The sequence below is a fragment of the Lissotriton vulgaris genome, chromosome 4_1, assembly GCF_964263255.1.
Source record: "Lissotriton vulgaris chromosome 4_1, aLisVul1.2, whole genome shotgun sequence".
Taxonomy (NCBI): domain Eukaryota; kingdom Metazoa; phylum Chordata; class Amphibia; order Caudata; family Salamandridae; genus Lissotriton; species Lissotriton vulgaris.
Genome location: NC_141691.1, coordinates 337,312,697 through 337,325,541, shown reverse-complemented (window position 1 = coordinate 337,325,541; position 12,845 = coordinate 337,312,697). Strand labels below are relative to the sequence as shown.

Sequence of the window (12,845 nt, the reverse complement as noted above, 5' to 3'; positions counted from 1 at the left end):
TCTCCTTCGCTTTTTTATGCATCAATGGTTGCCTCTTCCGGATACCTGGGTGGTGCTGACTGTGTTAGCTGGTTCTTGGGTTGGGTTTTTCTCTCCGGTCCTCCGGGAGACTCCTTTGCCTCATCACCCTCTGCGGCGGCTGGCTTTGCCGGCGGTCGGCACCTTCTGTTGGGATGTGCGGCTGTCGTAGAAGTCCCTCCTCTGGTGCGGGGCCAGGGTTGTTGTTCCGTCCTCTTCCTTGTCTACGGGGAGGCTTCGGTGGTCCTGCACCCTGTTTTGGTTTGGCAGGGAATCTCTCTCTCTTCGTTCCCAGACGTGCTTTCCAACTGGTGACGTTGCTGTCTATCCTGCATCTGGTGTTGCCTGGGTTTTTTCTTTCTTCCCTGGCCCTGCTGGTGCCTCTCTGCACGTCCTGCGGATCAGCAGTGTCTCCTTTTTTCTGTCGACTCCCGGATCTTTCAGTTTCGGATGCCTCTTTTCGGCCTCTCTTCAACGCCAGGGGTTTTCACTTCGTTCTCTGGCAGTCCTCCCTGCTGCCCTCCCGGACTCTGGAGTTCCTCGAGGCTCTCTTTCGTATGGGTCTGGGGATGATGTTTCTCTCCCAGGTGGGACTGTTGGCTTTGTTCAAGCCCTTTCGTAGCTTCTGTCCCAGTCCCAGTCTTCTGCTCTGCATCTCCTCCCTTGGGCCTGTCTGTATTTGTTTCCCTACTGCGTTACGTCCTGGCCCGCAGGGCTCCTGCCTCTCAGGCTCCGGCGTTCTTCTTCCTGTCCCGCCGGGTCTTTGGGTTGCTCTCCATTGGTGGTTGTCCGATGCCAGTGCCCGGGGTTGGGGTGCAGACTTGGGTGTATCCACAGCTCAGGGTCGGTGGTCACGATTCGTGTCTCTCCAGTCTTCGGTCTGAAGGGAGCTTAGCGGCAGGTTGGTTGTCTCAGCTGTGGTTTGCTTATCTCCTTCTGGTCCGCGCTGTCTCTGTTCAGCCTGGCGGCCTGGTTTTTCGGGCTTATGTGTATCATCTGGGGGGGATGTGCTGATCTGTTCTTCTCCTTTTCAGGGTGTTCGGACTTTGGGCCTAACGGATTCTCTTCTCTCTGAAGGCTGTCTGTCTTCCGGGGTCGGTGGATGAGCCTGCAGGCTCTCTGGGTCGGATGTTCCCGTCCTCTGTGAACGTGTGTCTGTCTTCTCTTCTGTTCGATTAGGTTGTCCTCTGGTTCCGCCTTTCCTGGATAGTTCTGTTTGCCTCAAAGGTGTCGACCCTTCTTCCTCAGTTTTGCGGCCTCGTATCCTCTCGGCTTGCCTGGCCGATCGACGCTTTCTCCATTCAGTGGTCTCTGGGCCTCCTGTTTGCCTTCCCGCCTTTTGCTTTGTTCCCCGGGTCCTCCAGGAGATTTGGTTGGTCCGAGTGGTGGTTCTTCCAGTGGTTCCGGAGTTGTCCCGCCAGCCTTGGTTTCCCCTTCTTCTGCCTTTGATTGTGTGCCCCCATTGGCAGTTTCCCCTGTGTCCCTCCCCTCTGCGGGCTCCTCTTCTCGGCTCGTCCTCCCTGGGGGTCTGGCACTTGGTAAGGTGAGTTTGTTCGGTCAGGGTTGTTCTGTTGTGGTTGCCCACTGCATCTGGTTGTCTAGGTGCCCTCCCGCCTTGGAGTCCTGCGGCCGCCTTTGGACGACCTTGTCGGGCCCCCTTTTTTGAGTGTCTGCTCTCGGTGGTCCTTCAGTTCCTTTTTGCTGAGGTTCTTTTTCTGGTGGCCTTTTCTTCGGGCGGCGGGTTGGTGAGCTTGGTGCTTTCATGGCCCTCCCCCCCCCCTGTTTTTTGTGTTTCTGCTCTTGCACGGTCATTCTCCGTCCTGGTCAGTTTATTCTGCCCACTGTCAGGAGGATATTGTCCTCCCTGTCTTTTTTCCCGACCCTTCCTCCCCGGAGGAGGTGGTTCTCCGTTCTTTGGGTGTGCTGAGGGCTCTCTGCATCCCTTTGATGGGACCTGGGGTTTTCGGACGGTTGTTTCCTTGTTTGTCACCTACGACCTCTCTGGGAAGGGTCTTCGTCCTTCCTTGTCCGCCTTGGCGCGTTGGGTTGATGGTGCTGTTGTTTCGGCCTACGGGTTCGCGCACTGTCCTGTCCCTGCTTCGGTCTGGGGCTGGTTCACCCGGGATGCCTCCTCCTCCTGGGCCCTGTTCAGGGGTGCCTCTTGCGTGGCTTTCTGGTGCTGCCATGTGGGATTCTACCCATTTCTTTGTTTCCCGTTGTAGCCTTCAGTTGAGGATGGCGGCCTCGACTGCCTTTGGCTCTCATTTTTTGACTGCAGCACTTGGTTTCTGTTTGTACTGCTTTCGTTTGTTGGATTGGCCTGTTTGACACTTTGTCTGGTCTTTTTTCTTACAATCACCGTGTGCTTGGGTATGGGCTCACTGATAAGGAATGGGACGGGAAGACAGGACAAGGAGGTAATGCCCGGTTACTCACCGGTAATATTCATTACTCCGAGTCCTGGTCTTCCCGTCCTATTCCTGTGCACTTCCCTCCCTCCCTGGGGTTTTGTTTGTGGTGATTGTTTTTTGGTTTCTGAGTTTTTTTGGTATTCTCAGGACCACCGGATTGGTAGCGCCATATCGGGGGAAGGGCTGAAAAGCACTGCTAGGTTATAGGTTTTTGGGGAGCAGACTACCTGCCCACTGTTAAGGAATGGGACGGGAAGACCAGGATTCAGAGTAATGAATATTACCGGTGAGTAACCGGGCATTACAAATAAGAACAACGTTTTCAAACAACCAAAAGGTTGAGAGGAGAAAAGGTACAGCTTGAGCGTGGATCATATCACACAAGCTGCACCAACAAACAATACAATACGCTACACAATGTGAGTGACAAGAGAAGGAAAAATAACGCAAATCATACTTTTTGTTATAACTAGGGTTCCCAGAATCAAATGCCAGAAAAACAAGTTAGCACTGTAAGCATTCAAAGAGAAAACACACTAAAGAACAAGGAAGCAAGGCCACGTTTCAGTGTAGGAGATTGTATAGAAAAACCTACCAACGCTTGCAGAGGGAGTCATGCACAGTACTGACCCTGTACATCATGCAGTGAAGCGTGGAAAGATGAACAGAGGGACAGTCCATTAGTGAAGCTTTAGGGTTAGAAAGATCTGTAACTATAAGCATGTCATTTTTTTTGCAGCATTCAGCGTTTCAGCACATGCACAATGGCTGTTATAAACTGTATTTGCTAAGAGTACATATAGCGTAGGCCTCCAGTGTCCAAAATAATTCTTAGATTCTTGGGCAGAAACAGACTTTCATTTTGTTTTTCAGAGCTAGGCTGGCGTGTCAAACATTTTTTCAAACACCTTATATTGGATCCTTCAAAAAATGCACATTTATTTATGTCAGATAAATTACTTTCTGTCTCCGTACAGGATGGAAGAACGTGTATCATTTATGCTGAGCGTTCATCTACGTATTATTAGAACAAATAATGTCTACTCTGTTTGATAATCCAAGAACCAGTGTTAGTCACTGAGGATATTCTATTTAAAATCCAATATCCTGATTAGTAAGGCTTAGTTTTGGAAGTCTATATACTAACGCCGCCTATGGGGATTAAACATAGCTGAATTGCAGTATTAGTCACGCTATTAACCCATGTCTGTCTACAGTACTCACCGTTCATGCTGGTTTATTACAAATGCAGATGTGTCTTTTCGTGTTCACTCAAGTAAGTGCATGAAACAAAATGTCTAGAAAATATATACCATTAAGTATAATTTGAAACTCGTGAAAACGTAAGAAAATAGGTAAACTGGTCTGTCATATTGCAAAGAAACCCAGTTTTACGGAACAATCAATAGTTGTGCCAAGTCTCTGTGGTAGAGTAAAAGCAGGATACATGTTTGCTGAAAAAATCTGGTTGAGACCTAACTCAGTGGAAATATATCATCATACAAATAAGTAAATTGATTCTTTGATATTGGTGATAACCTTCGCTCAAACAAAAAACAGATTCTTGGCCTCAGGTAAGCTGGAATCTGACCCATGCAGCAACTAATGTCTAAATGGTACTTTCCATGGAAGGACCTCGAAGATGCATACAGTTTTCAAATTGCAAAGGTTTGAAGAAACCTTTTTAATGCCAGGAGTAAGCACTGCAACAGAACCAGAATGATGCCAATGGAAGTCACTGACAACAAACCACTTAGATTGGGAAATATTTGATTCTCCTATTTTGACGGATGCATATTGACGATCCTCCTTGGTAATGATACGTCTGAAAGAGAGCTGAAGTCATAGGCTGGCTGGTAAATGTGGAGCGTGATCAATATTTCACAATTTAGCAAAAATACTGCACACTCCATTATTGCACCCAAGAATCAAAGAATTAGATTGGGGTTTTACTAGGGTTACCAGGTGACTGGGTCGTCAGGGCGTGATGCCTCCAGTTTTGTACCCTTGTCCGATAAACTAGTGAATTCATGTGGTTGTGATCACGGTTTAATTCGTCTAAACCACTAAGACTTACAAACATGAAAACAAAGTTTTGTGAAAGGAACATCATGGCAGGAAAGTTGTGCGAGCTGTGCCTTGTAAAAGCGCTGCATTGTCGTAGCTAAATTAATGGTTCAACTCAATTGAATCAATAGGTTTAACACACATGAAGGCAACAATTTGCAAATGCTATTAAATCAATAGATATAATACACATGAAGGCAACAATCTGTAAATGAAAAGTACAGAATGTAAAATTGTGCCTGTTGAATGGGGTCATCTGGTAACCGTAGTACTGGCCAACTGCGATACACAGGAATTACAGCATTTTTAAATTCATATGTTTAAAGACTTATACTGGGAAACTCGAAAACATCAGATTAGTTAAGAACAGTGGACAAAACAAGTTTTATTTCCTTCAAGCAAGTTTACCTATCACTGCAGAGTACCATATTAAACTTATTTTAAAAGGCTGTACGAAGTAGGACTTAACTAGCTGCCATTTTAATTGTAAAACATGACTGAATTGAAGGTAACTACATACCTGTTGGGATAAATGTATGATGTTGCAGCTGCATGTTAGCTAGAGCCTGTTGGTAGTGGAAAACACTTGGGTTAAAGACTGTGGTGGCACCATTGTTTTTTTCAAGTGCTGGCCTCTTTGGTAAAGGTTGAAGTGCACCAGGCGGCAGGGCCTGTGGATAAAGGACTTATTAAAGACAAATAGTATCCAACAACCAAACCACAAATTCATCATTCAAGCATAAAATAACATCAAGTCAGGACCACAAATCACCTACAACCATATACGTTTACCAAGAGAGAATAGAGAAGTGTGGCTAAACTAACATAATGTGTGCAGAAACTAATGTTATGTTATATTATTTTTATATAGCGCAAATCACCAACCGGTCTCTAAGCGCTTCTAGAGAAAGTGAGCAGGTCACTAGAGCAGAAATAACTGGCAGCAGCGGAGGCAGAGATTATGCAGATGCTAGTGCCTATCTAAAAAGGTGAGTCTTTAAGAGCTTCCTAAAGATAAGCAAAACCGGTTCCTTTCGCAAGTACACCGGCAGATCATTCCAGACCTGTGGGAGGAGGACAGAGAACACTCTACCCCCTTTGGATTTAAGGCTATACCTAGGTGAGGCTAGCCTACAAGCCTCAGATGATCGTAGAACCCGGCCGATAACGTACTTGATCACGCGATCTTTTATATTTTTAGGTGCTTCACCATAAATTGCCTTATGGGCTATGCAAAGACCCTTGAACTGCACTCGCTGTTTAATGGGCAACCAGTGCAATTTATGTAACAGAGGGGTGGCTTGTGTCCTCCTAGGAAGTCTAAAAATGAGCCTAGCCGCATCATTTTGTACAACTTGCAGTCTCCTGAGGCGCTTCTGGCAAAAGGCCATGGTAGAGGGCATTCCCATTGTCAAGCCGAGAGATGACAGTGGCGAAAACAATTGACTGCAGCGCAGATGTGGAAAGGAGGGGAACAAGTCTCTGTAACTTCCTAAGTACACCCGTGCAGATTCCCACAACAGATGAGACCTGACAAGGCATGGACGAATCTGAGTACATTTTCAGCCCCAGGTTTTTTACCACTGCGACTGGCACTGGGACCACTCCCAGTTCTGGGGGCCAGAAAAGGTCACACCAAGGGCTATTATTTGTTGGAATAATAAGCACCTCGGTTTTATCCGGGTTTATTTTCAATGAATTGGCTGCCATCCAATTTACAGTGAACCTGAGCAGATTTTTTACTGACTCCTGAGCCTGACAGGAGTTATTAAGCCAGACAAGAAGTTGAGTGTCGTCGGCATAATTAAAGACCTGGCAGTCCATAAGGGTCAAAGTCTCCACCAAGGGTTACAAATAGAAGCTGAGATAATGCAGAGCCCTGATCCGACAACTGCTCACCCAACTGAACTCTCTGAGTGTGATCCAACAGAAAAGATCTTTGCCATTGATGTACTTGCCCCTTTATACCCAGATTCGTAAGACAGTTCAGCAGTATGTTATGGCTGACCGTGCCGAATGTTGCTGACAGATCTAATCAAATGAGGGCACTCAGCTGTTTACTATCGCCCTAACTCTGAGCTCATCCAAAACGGACACCATCACTAGCTCTGTGCTATGATGGGCTCTGAAGCCCACCTGTCTAGTATGGAGCAGTTGATGATCATCTAGATACCTTACAAGAGTTTTCAAAACATGCTGCTCTAAACTTTTTGCTAGGAAGGGGACCTGCGAGATAGGCCTATAGTTTTTTAAGGCTGAAGTATCCGCCCCAGGTTTTTTCAGCAGGGGGGTAACCCTTGCTTCCTTCAGATTCGTTGATAAATAACCCAAATCTAAAGAATCATTAAGTAATCCCAAAACCTGCTTTTCCAACCCAGGCAGAGCCATTTGAAAAAGCCTCGGAGGACAAGGGTCCACTCGAGAACCTGATTTAATATGCTTTGCTAGTGCTACCAGAGTTGCTGAATTGATGCTTGGGAATTTAGACAACTGACTGCGAGGACAGGGGGGGTTGGTCCAGTCAAGGGAGCTAAAGTTGATGGGAGTTTAGGTGATTTTCAAGATAATGTCATAACTTTCTGGAGGAAAAACTCCTGGAAGGTATCACAATTTGGGGATACAATTGTGGACTTCTTTTCTGCTTTTTGACTTAACTCCTTCAAGATGGCAAAGGTCTCTTTTTGTTTATTTCCTGCCAAAGCAATCCTTTCTTCATAAAATGCTGCTAGGATAACTAGGATAGTTGATTTATACTGATGTATACGTAGCTAAAAGGGCTTTATAAGGGCTTTATACGTTTGCTGGTTCATAGCTGTATCTCCACTAACCTCTCGGATTGGTGAAGGAGTTGTTTCTTTTCCCTAATGTGTCATCAAACCATGGGGCCCCCTTTCCTTTATCTCTAACCTTTTCTTTCCGTTCTGGTGCCACTATATCAATTACCTGCTGTAAATGAGTAAATAAGGTTTCACTTTTGTTATCCAGATTATCCTCTCCCACCTCAGAGGAAGGAATTCAGTGTAACATAGCTATTAGGTGATATGCCTCCACAGTTTTCCAAATTTTGACCTTCCTCCACAAAGGTGGGGGCTGCGAGAGTGGACTATCACTTGGGACCCAACATTTTAGCAGTGAGTGATCCGACCAGGCACAGGGACTGATATCAGTTATCTGCGCCCGCGGTTGTGAAGACCAAATGAGGTCTAAAGTGTGGCCTTTTACGTAGGTGGGACTATTAACCAGTTGCTGCAAGTCCATCGAAAGCATATTAGTCTCAAATAGACCCGCTGCAGGCTCTCTCTGCGTCTTGTCCCAATGATAATTGAAATTCCCCACTACTAGGAGACGTTTTTATCTGGAACATAAGTCGGTAGTAAGCTCCAGAAAAAAATCGTTGAAACCCGGGGTGGATCTAGGGGGCCGATACACTACCATAAGAAAAATGCAGGAGGACTTCAAGGAAATTTTTATCCCCAAAGAACAAGTTACTTACCTTCGGTAACGATATATCTGTAAGAAACATTAGTTAGTGTTAGATTCCTTACCTTAGAATATCCCCAGGCGTCAGTCTGGATCCGGAAACTTTTGCGTAGCAGTACCCCTGCGCGTCGGTAGGCGTCGTCTGCAGGCGTCCCCTGCGGCTCCGCGTCCGTCGTCGGCGTCGTGCGCCGTGATGACGTCGCTGGAGTACATAGACGCCGCCTCCGCGCGCTGACGTCAGTTCTTTGCACACAGCTTTTCCGCGCCAGGAGACGCAGAGCCATGAGAGAACCAACACTGGTGCCATGTACAAACTAGGGCCCTGAAAGGGATGACCTTAACCCTAGGTATCAGTTCGCAGAACGGGGAGGATGGGTGGGTTCGGTAAGGAATCTAACACTAACTAATGTTTCTTACAGATATATCGTTACCGAAGGTAAGTAACTTGTTCATCTGAAAGAAACACGTTAGTGTTAGATTCCTTACCTTAGAATACATACCCCAGCAATACCAACCCCGGTGGTGGGTCTGCGAACCAATACAAAACTACACCAGAAAGTCCTGGAGGACAGAACGGCCAAAGAAGCCATCCCTCCGGACTTGACTGTCCAGGCAGTAGTGCCTCGCAAAGGTGTGCAGCGAGGCCCACGTAGCCGCCTGGCAAATGTCCTGCAAGGGGACTCCCCGGCCCAGGGCAGTAGTAGCCGCCGTGGCCCGAGTGGAATGGGCCCTCAGCCCAACAGGAGGCTCCTTCCGAGCCAAAGAGTAGCACGCTTTGATGCAGAGGACGACCCATCGAGAGATGGTTCGTTTACAAACCGCCCGTCCCTTCTTCGCACCCACGTAGCCAACAAACAGTTGGTCATCCACCCGGAACTGGCGTGTGCGATCCATGTAAAATGAAAGCGCACGTTTTGGGTCCAGACGATGGAGCCGCTCTTCATCCTTTGAAGGATGCGGAGGCGGGAAGAAGGAAGGGAGGGTGATGGACTGCCCGATGTGAAAGGCCGAAACAACCTTGGGCAGGAAAGAAGGTCTAGTCCTCAGAACCACCTTGTCAGGATGAATGGACAGGAAAGGAGGTTGGACAGAAAGAGCCTGGAGCTCACTCACCCTCCTGGCAGAGGTGATGGCAACCAGGAAAGCCGTCTTTAAAGTCAGGAGACGGAGAGGGCAAGAATGAAGGGGCTCAAAGGGAGCGCACATCAGGAAAGTTAGAACCAGGTTCAAATCCCACTGAGGCATCACAAACGGAACAGGTGGAAACATGTGAGTGATGCCTTTCAAGAATCGAGTTACAATCGGGGATTTGAACAAAGAAGGCTGATCAGGAAGCCTCAAAAAGGCTGAAAGGGCAGAAAGGTAGCCCTTGATAGTGCCCAGAGCAGAGCCCTGCTGGGCAAGAGAAAGAAGAAACAGAAGAACCTCCGAAAGAGGGGCAGAAAGAGGATCCACAGCCTTTGCTGTGCACCATGCCACAAATCTGTTCCACCGACAGGCGTATACCGACTTAGTGGAGGGACGCCTGGCTGCCAGAATAACATCACAGACTTCAGGAGGCAAGTCAAATGGCCTCAACTGCCGCCGCTCAATCTCCAAGCATGGAGGTGGAGACTGGACAGGTTCGGGTGGAGGACCGTCCCCTGCTGCTGCGACAGAAGGTCCTCCTGAAGGGGCAGGCGGATCGGGGGACCGACTGACATGCTGAGTAGCTCGGGATACCAGTACCTTCGAGCCCAGTCCGGAGCCACAAGGATAACTTGGGCCCGGTCGCGCCTGATCTTCTTCAGCACTCTGGGCAGAAGTGGTATAGGCGGAAAGGCGTATAACAGACCGCAACTCCACTCGCGCCGAAAGGCGTCGCCGTGCGAGTGCCGTCTTGGAAACTCCAACGCGCAGAACTGATGACATTGCGCGTTCTCTTCTGTGGCGAATAGATCTAACCAAGGCTCTCCCCACTGCAGAAAGATGCCTTGCGCCACGTCCGAGTTCAGACGCCATTCGTGATCCATCGAGCACCGACGGCTGAGTTCGTCCGCCCTGGCGTTCAGAGAACCTGCCAGGTGTTGAACCGTCAGAGTCACGCCCTGACGTTCCAGCCATTGCCAGAGGCGCAGAGCCTCCTGGCAAAGGGTCCACGACCCCACACCGCCCTGTTTGTTGCAGTACCACATGGCGGTGGTGTTGTCGGTGAACACCTGCACTACACTCCCGTTGACAAAGGGGAGGAATGCCTTCAGTGCCAGACGAATCGCCCGTAGCTCCAACAGATTGATATGGAGCCGGGACTCCGCCGGAGACCAGATGCCTCTGATCTCTGCCTCTCCCAAGTGGCCACCCCAGCCCTGGAGGGACGCGTCCGTCACGACAACGTGCTCCGGTTGGGGAAGGGAGAGGGACTTGCCCCTGACCCAATCGCGGTCCGTAAGCCACCACTGCAGTTGTCTCGCAGTGCCCTCCGAGATCAAGACGTGGTCGGACAAGTTGCCCTGATGCTGGGCCCACTGAAACTTCAGGTCCCACTGCAGAGCCCGCATCCGCCACCTGGCGTGATGCACCAGAAGGATGCAGGAAGCCATCAGTCCCAGCAGCCGCAGCGTCAACCTGACCGAGACTCGGGATAGCGGCTGAAAGATGGGAATCAAAGCCTGAATATCCCGAACCCGCCGTTCCGGAGGATAAACCCGAAACTGCGCCGAGTCCAGAACCGCTCCGATGAAAAAGAGCTTTTGAGAGGGACACAGGTGTGATTTCGGCACGTTGATGGAGAACCCCAGGCCGTGCAAGAGGTCTGCCGTCATCTGAAGGTGGTGGACGACTGTCTGGGGCGAGCCCGCCTTCAACAACCAGTCGTCTAGGTAGGGGAAGACTGAAACCCCTAACCTGCGCAGATGGGCTGCGACCACCGCCATCACCTTTGTGAACACCCGTGGGGCGCTGGTAAGGCCGAAGGGGAGCACGATAAACTGAAAGTGCTCCTGGCCTACCGTGAACCGCAGGTAACGCCGGTGGGCCGGCAGGACGGGGATGTGAAAATAGGCGTCCTGCAAGTCCAACGCTACCATCCAGTCTTGCGGGTCTAGAGCAGCCAAGACCTGAGCTAACGTCAACATCTTGAACTTCTCCTTCCGGAGGAAGCCGTTGACGTTCCTTAGATCCAAGATAGGACGTAGGCCCCCCTTGTCCTTCTTGGGCACCAGAAAGTAGTGGGAATAACAACCACGCCCTACTTCTGGCCCAGGAACGCGCTCGATGGCCCCCTTGGCCAAGAGGGCCGTAACTTCCTCCTGCAGAAGTGTCAAGTGGTCCCCCGACACACGGTGGTTCTGCGGTGGCATGGCTGGAGGAGAGGTCTCGAAGGGGAGGGAGTAGCCCCTTCGGACAATTTGCAGCACCCACCTGTCCGAAGTGATCGTGCGCCAGTGAGCGTGGTGATGGCGAACCCTGCCACCCACTGGCGTCACATGGGGCCGAAAGCACGGACTAGGAGGATTTTGGGGTAGATGCTGCGGGGGAAGGTGTGGTCTGACCCCGCCGTTGTCCCCGACCGCCACCACGGCGGTTTCCACGGCCGCCACCGCGTTGGAAGGATTGTTGCGGCGCGTGGCTGGCAGCACGTGTGGGGGCGCCCCTTCCTTGGCCACGAAAGGGACGAAACGAACCCGGTTGCTGACGCTGGGTCGAGAGACCCAAGGACTTGGCCGTGACCCTGGAGTCCTTGAAGCGTTCCAGCGCGTGGTCCGCTTTGTCACCGAACAGGTGACAGCCATCAAACGGCATGTCCATCAGGGTATTTTGGACATCAGCCGAAAAATTGGCGGATCTCAGCCAGGCGTGACGGCGAATCGCCACCGTCGTAGACATAGCCCTGCCCAGCGAGTCGGTCGTATCAAGACCACACCGAATGGAATATTTCGCTGCATCCCGGCCCTCAGCTACAGCTTGACCGAGCTTTGCCCGCACCTCCATGGGGCATTCTGGCAGCAGCTCCGCGACCGTATCCCACACAGAGTGGGTGTAGCGGCCCAAGAGGCAGGCGGTGTTGCAAGACCGCAGGCCCAAACTAATGGACGAGAAGACCTTCTTTCCAAACTGGTCATACCTCTTGGATTCCCGGTCGGGCGGGGCCGACGGGAATGCGGACTGGGAGGTCGAGGCCTGGATCACCAGACTCTCAGGAGTGGGGTGGGTAGACAGGTACTTGGGGTCGTCCGGACAAGGACGGTGGCGCCTGGCCACGTTCCGATCAACAGGCGCACCTGAAGCGGGCCTGGACCACGTGCCCAACAGAACGTCAGACAAGGCTTCATTAAACGGCAGCAGAGGCTCCAAAGGGCATGACTGCGGCTTGAAGACCTCGGTGAGGATGTTAGGCCTCACGGCCGCGACGGGGAGCTCAAGGTTTAAGGCCTTGGCAGCCCTCATCAGCACCACAGAATAGGCAGCTCCCTCCACCGATGCCACGGTTGGAGGAGAGATCAAACCAGGGTTAGGGGAGTCGTCCAAACCACTGGCATCCCCCAAGTCACCCGTCCAGTCCGGGTCATACTGGCACTCGCGAGCCAGAGGGTCCTCGGACCCCTCCCAACCTTCACCGTACTCCTCATCCTCTCCGTATTCGGAGTCAATGATGAAGACCGGCTCCTCGGGGTTCATGGGCCCCATCGGCGCCGGGACCGGCGTCGTGCGACGCCCATCCGGCGCCGCGTCCGGCGTCGGAGAAGGTAAGGGGACGGCGCCGCCCGGAGCCGGCGCCGGAACCCCACCGCCGGCCGGAACCGGCAGTGGAGAACCGGCGCCGCGCGGGGACGGCGCCGGGGGTAACCCCGATGGCAACGGCGCCGGGGAGGCCGGAAGACCAGCCGGCGC

At 51.0% G+C, this 12,845-nt stretch overlaps 1 protein-coding gene across 7 annotated transcripts in view; it reads right to left on the bottom strand.

Annotated features, from left to right (window-relative positions):
* The window catches only part of LOC147718720 (muscleblind-like protein 3), a 419,970-nt gene that overhangs the window by 41,708 nt on the left and 365,417 nt on the right, over positions 1–12,845 (bottom strand). For all 7 annotated transcript variants that reach the window (XM_086918701.1, XM_086918705.1, XM_086918707.1 and 4 more), the window contains exon 6: positions 5,017–5,167. In XM_086918701.1, coding sequence (XP_086774827.1) covers positions 5,017–5,167 — 151 coding nt within the window. The remainder of the gene's footprint in view (positions 1–5,016; positions 5,168–12,845) is intronic.